At 59.6% G+C, this 6108-nt stretch overlaps 1 protein-coding gene across 2 annotated transcripts; it reads left to right on the top strand.

Moving 5' to 3' along the window:
- Nucleotides 1–1781: 1781 nt before the first annotated feature.
- ANKRD9 (ankyrin repeat domain 9) lies at nt 1782–5873 on the top strand. 2 transcript variants are annotated; one of them, XM_084288233.1, is made up of 2 exons: nt 1782–1883; nt 2636–5873. In XM_084288233.1, the coding sequence occupies exon 2, from the start codon at nt 2704–2706 to the stop codon at nt 3580–3582; it is 879 nt and encodes a 292-aa protein (XP_084144359.1). In that variant the 5' UTR covers nt 1782–1883; nt 2636–2703; the 3' UTR covers nt 3583–5873. The 2 variants fall into 2 exon arrangements, with proteins under 2 accessions (XP_084144359.1, XP_084144358.1); XM_084288232.1 differs by having other exon boundaries at nt 1816–1922.
- The last annotated feature ends 235 nt before the right edge of the window (nt 5874–6108 follow it).

Raw genomic sequence — 6108 nt, 5'->3', positions numbered from 1 at the left:
TGATCCCATGCTTCAGCAGAAATTACCCTGTACCTGAAATAATAGGATGCAACTGGACAGAAATGCTCCGGTCAGCAGGAAGCAGAGGATGTGGTTGTCCTCGGTGAGTTTTCATCTGGAACCAGGCAGGAGCGGTTCACCTGCATGGCCATCGGTGTGAGCAGCGGGCGGCAGCCTCGCAAACCTGACCCAGCATAATTTCAGCATTGTTTTCCAGCTGGATGGGGGCTCAGGGCACTCACAACAAAGGCAGCGGTTGTTCCTCGCCGCCTTCGTTCTCTCCGGGGTTAAGGGGAGCGTGCTGCAGCCTCCCTCCCTCCCTCCCTCTCCAAGGCCCCAAGCGGCTTCTTGGAGAGGGCTGTAAGGAAATGTGACATCTCAGCTCACGCCTGGCTATTTCCCCCACAAGCCTCATGCTGGGAAGCACAGAAGGCGTCCCCCATTTCAGAAGCAAGGGGAAGTCTGGGGAGCCCCACGGGCAGCGGTATCGGAGCTGCCGGCTGTGACAGAGCCCCAGCGCGCTTCCCTGGTGGCCCAGGGGCAGCACACCAGGAGCCTGGTGATCCCAAAGCCCGCAGTGCCCAGACCCCATGTGCCCAGCTCCCCATAGGCCCCACACACCCTGGACCCCATCAGCCCTGGATGTACATGCCCGGAACCCGTACAGCCTGCAGCCCCAGCACCAAGACCCTGAGCACCCAGACCCACAGGACCCCAAGCACACAGATCCCGAATACCCAGACCCCGAGGACCCTGAGCACCCAAACTCCGAGCACACAGACCCCCAACACTCAGACCCCCAATACCCAGACTCTGAGAACTCAGACGTCCCAGACCCTGAGCAGCCAGACTGCAAGCACACATACCCCAAATACTCAGACCCCAGAACCCCAAGCACCCAGAACCCCAGGACCCCGAGCACCCAAATTCTGAGCACACAGGCCCCCAATACCCAGACCACCCAGACTCCGAGCACACAAACCCCAAGCTCCCAGACCCCAAAAATCCAGACTCCCAGGACCCTGAGCACCCAAACCCTGCACACACAGGCCCCCAATACTCAGACCCCCAGGACCCTCAGCACCCAGACTCCAAGAACCCAGACCACCAATACCCACACTCCTAAGGCCCCGAGCACCTAAACCCTTAGCACCCAAACCCCAAGCACCCAGACCCCCTATACCCAGTTCCTCAAGACCCCCAGCACCCAGACCCCAAGCACCCATGACCCCCAATCCCCAGACCCCCAGGACTCTGAGCACTCAGACCCCAAGCACCCAAACCTCTGGGACCCCAAGCATCCCAGACCCTGAGCACGCAGACCCCAATCCCCAGACCCCCAGGACCCCAGGACCCCGAGCACCCAGGCTCCAAGAACCCAGACCCCAAATACCCAGCCCCCCAGGACCCTGAGCACCCACACCCCAAGCACCCAGACCCCCAGACCCAGACCCCAGGACCCCCAGCACCCACACCCCGAGCACCCCAGACCCCAATCCCCAGACCCCCAGCCCCCCAATCCCCCAGCCCCCCAGGCCCCGCCCCCTTCCCTAGACCACGCCCCCACCCCCAGACCACGCCCCCTGTGCCCTCGCCCCGCCCCCTCCGTCCCCGGCCGCCAACTTTGCTGGAACTTTGCCTCCCGTGACGCACGCGGCGGCGCGGGGCCCCGGCCTCCCGCCGCAGCCAATGAGCGCCCGGGGCGGCCGCGGCGGCAGCCAATGGGCGGCGGCTGGACAGTTCCCCGGTCCTGACCGACCTCCGCGCCGGGGGGGGGCGGCTCGGGGCGGGGGGGGGCGCGGATAAAGGGCCCCGGCCGCGCCGCGCCGCGCTCCGCTCCCGCCGCCCCTCCGCCCACACGGGCAGCGGCACCGAGCGGCCAGGTGAGCCCGGGCACGGCACCGGCAGCGGCAGCGGAGGGGGTACGGGTGCTGTGCGGCGGAAGGGAGGGCGGGCGGGAGGGAGGGGACGGGGCTGGGGCTGGGGCTGGCGAGCACCGGGAGGCGGTTTCTGGAGACGGGGTTCCCGAGCGCTGCTGCAGAACGGGGGGGGAACGGGCCGTGCCGGGCTGTGCCGGGCCGGGCAGAGACATACCGAGCCGTGCCGGGCTGTACCGGGTTATTCCGTGTCGTGCCGGGCCGTGCCGGGCTGCACCGAGCCGGGCAGAGCCGTGCCGGGTGTACCGGCCATACCGAGCCGTACAGGGCCGTGCAGAGCCATACCGAGCTGTATCGGGCCGTGCAGAGCCGTGCCGAGCTGTACCGGGCCATACCGGGCTGTACCGGGTCATATTGAGCCATGACAGGCTGGGCCGGGCCGGGCCGGGCTGTGCCGGATCGTATTGGGCCGTGCAGAACCACACTGGGCTGTGCCGGGTCATATTGGGCGGTGCAGAGCCGTACCGGGTTGCGCTGGGTCATATTGAGCTGTATGGGGCCGTGCAGAGCCATACCAGGTTGTACCGGGCTGTGCCGGGGCATATGGAGCTGTACCGGGCTGTGCAGAGCCATACCGGGCTGTGCCAGGCCATGCTGGGCTGTGCCGGGTCATATTGAGCCATACCGGGCTGTACGGGGCTGTACCGGCTCTCCCCGTGGTGGGTGCCCCCTGACAGCCCCTCTCTGTGCCCCCGCAGGTCCGTGCCGATGCTGCCCCTGGTCTCGGGTGTGGGAGGAAGCCCCCGTCGGACCCCGGCCGCCCGCCATGCCCTGGAGCGTCCGGTGGGTCGGCGGCGGCGGCGCCCAGTCGCAGAAGCAGTGCAAGAAATCCTCCTTCGCCTTCTACCAGGCGGTGAGGGACCTGCTGCCCGTCTGGTTCCTGGAGGACATGCGGACCATGGAGGTCTTCCACTGGGAGGACGGCGGCAAGGTGAGCCTCTACTCGCCCTCCGAGGCGCTGCTCTACGCCCTGGTGCACGACCACCAGCCCTACGCCCGGCACCTGCTGACTAAGTACCCGCAGAGCGCCCTGGCCGTGCCCAGCCAAAGCTTCAGCTGCTGCCAGGCCTCGGCCCCGCACCTGGCCATGGCCGTGCGCTACAACCGGGTCCGCGTCCTCTTCCGCATCCTCAAGGCCGTGCAGGGCTTCCCTCCGGGCGACAGGGCCGGCCACCTGGACCGCCGGGGCTGCAGCCGGGTGGAGGGCGGCAAGACGGCCCTGCACGTGGCCTGCGAGCTGGTGCGCCCCGAGTGCCTGCTGCTGCTGCTGGGGCACGGCGCCTCGCCCTGCCTGCCCGACGGCGCCGGGAACACCCCGCTCGACACCTTGCTGCAGCAGCTGGCCCAGGCGCCGGCGGTCAACGCGCGTGCCAAGCTGCTCTGCCTCGACTGCCTCTTCCTCTTCGTGCCTCAGGACGTGCCCTTCGCCATGAAGCAGCAGCTGCTGGACAACCGGCAGCGCTGGCAGGACCTCTTAGGGGAGAGCAGGTACCGCTGCCTGGTGGGCTTGGCTCCCCCGTCGCTGTTCGTCGGAGCCATGCGCGTCTTGATCAGGACCATTTCTCCCGAGCACTTCCCCGAGGCTCTGGACGATCTGCCCCTGCCGCATTTCCTCAAGCCTTTGGACTTGAAGCTGGAGAGCTAGAGGGGGCTGCAGGGGAGCCTCCTGCTCGCCTGACACAACGGACTTGTGCTAAAACCCTACTGGTGCACGAAGCTGCCCAGGCAGCAGCCGCCAAGTACCTGTTTTGATTAGAACTGTCTTCTTTCCTTTCTTTTTTTATTTTAGAAAAAAAAGAAAGAATTGTATCTGGCACTTTACAGTATATTTTATTTAAAGATCTTTGTGGTGAGGTGAGGTCTACACTGCATTTTATAAAAATGTTACATGGCCTGTACTAAGGAGGATATGTGGGAGAATATATTTGTAAATACATCTAAATAAACCAGCAGCAGATATGATCCAAACTATAAATCAAGCAGCTGAAAACTCCGAAATGGCATGTGCCTTGAGAAAGTGCGCGGGGGGGGGGAGTATCTTCGAGTTAGGATTTCCCTGTTACATAAGCCGAGCAGTCCTGGAACAGGATGACTCCTTTTTAGCAGCTCTCCTAATACATCTTGGCAGGGATGTGGTCTTTTTTTTTTTTTTAAAGGCGCAGATGAAAGCTTCCTAATCTTGTACACAAACCCAAAGAGAAGACGTGTTATTAAATCCCCCTTAAACAAGGCTGGCAGGGATATGCAGCTGAACAAACTGTATTTTAACATATGCACGAGTACCAGTTGGCTTCCTTGTGACGTTCTTTCTGTTCCTCCTGCAGAGCCGGGGTGCCTGGAAGGCAGGAGCAGAGCCTGCAGCCCCCACCCAAAGCTGTTCCTGCCCTGGCAGGAGCCAGCACCAGAGCCCCTGACCCCTCTGTTTGGCTGCTGCAGGGTGAGGTGCCAGCACCTTCAAGGATGAAGGAGGGTGGCATAGCTGGAGGCTCTGCCTGCCTTCCTGTGTGCCCAGAGGGATTTGCTTGGGCCTGGCCATGCCCAGGAGGCTACAGCAGCTTCTTGCATGGATTCCAGCTCCTCTGCTGCCAGCGCCCAGGGGGATGTGATGGTTTTGGGTCAGCTGAGCCCTCTGGGTACCAGGTATCCCAAACATCCCTTGTGAGATGCTCCAAGGTATGCAAGACATCCCTGCAGCTCCTCCAGATGGAACAGCCCTTTAGGGGTGATGTCCTGCCTGCAAAGCTTGTGTTTAGACAAGTCAAATCCCAATCAAAAGGTACAGAGGAAGCTCTTTGCTCTGCAACCTTTACTCTGCAGCATCCTGGGCAGTTGCGCTGCTTGCCTCCCTGTAAAACTGGCACTGCCCCTGCCTGCTCTGCAGGGAGCGAGCTGTGCTGGCTCCAGCAGCATCACAGCAATAGGAATCTCCTAGGCCACCGAGCTGCAGCTTTGCCTCTATTGTTGGAAGCCAGCAGTGAAACTGTTTTGTTGTGGTGCTTAAATTTGTAGCAGGGAGTTGTTTGCCACTTGAACTGTTTCAGCACTGCAGTTCCCTTCGGGATCATCACAGAACTGATGCACTGAGAGATAAGAAGACACGCTCAACACACTAATTTCTTTATTCATGAACTTACTTTGGTTAGAAAAACAGTAAAAAGTCACAGAATGAGGCACTATAAGTGAAGCTATTCATGCTTCAGCAGAAGAGTGGTATTTCATTTTAAAAAAATTTCCATACTGCATGCACGATAACAGATAAGCCATACCTCTGAAATTTGAGATGCAGCAGAAAGAAGATTGCTATTCTTAGACTGATGGCACTGAAAATGTTTCCTAGAAGAGCAAATGTTCCTTTTTCCCAAGAAACCAAGATGATACGTGCTGTAACCAGTTATCATGGGGAATTCAGGGCCCATGTTGGAAAGTGTGTACCTGCTCTAACTATTCTCCTCAGCTGCCTTGTTGATGAGAAAAAATACAGAAATCCAAATAACTAATTCCTCTCTTCTTAATAATAAAAACTATGTTGTTAAATTCTTCATTTGAGTACATTTTCCACACTGCTTCTGGAGTAATGCTCTGGAAGCATCATCCATAACTGGCAAGAAGTAAAGCAATCAGGTCTAACTTGCACATCGGAAAGTGTCCTGAGGTAGGGGAGGAGGCAGAGCCGGGGCGACAGGAAAGCTTCATCAACCTTGCTGACAAAGATGTAATGCAATTCAGCAATGGGGAGTTGGTTATTTGGACGGGATGCTGGAAGACGCTCCAGATTCCTAGCCAGGAGGTTAATTACACATGAGGACAGCAGGACAGGCTGGGCAGGACGTGGCCTCATCGCCACCTGGATTCCATTACCAAAATCCTATTGCATCAGCAGCGTAGGGCAGGCCCTCCCCGTGCCTTGCAACAACCCAAGGCCGACTGCCCCCTCCCACCAGCTTTTGGGTAATTCACTCAGCAACCAGAAAGGGTCCCCCCACTCAATACAGTGCGACGAGCTCCTTGCTGTGCCCCTCCTGTAACTCTAGGACAGAAGCCAAGCCTGCTGCTGAGCCCATGCTGCTAAAGGTCACTGATGGCCCTCGCTTTGTGTGGCTCGCTGGTGTGAAGCTGGTAGGCTTCATCTGGGGAGGCTGAGGGGAAATGTGGGCAAACTGCAGCCATGACT

The sequence above is a fragment of the Netta rufina genome (assembly GCF_964035555.1).
Source record: "Netta rufina genome assembly, chromosome: 5".
In the NCBI taxonomy this organism is placed as follows: domain Eukaryota; kingdom Metazoa; phylum Chordata; class Aves; order Anseriformes; family Anatidae; genus Netta; species Netta rufina.
Note: the sequence above shows the minus strand (reverse complement) of the source record. Positions and strands in the feature narration are given on the sequence as shown.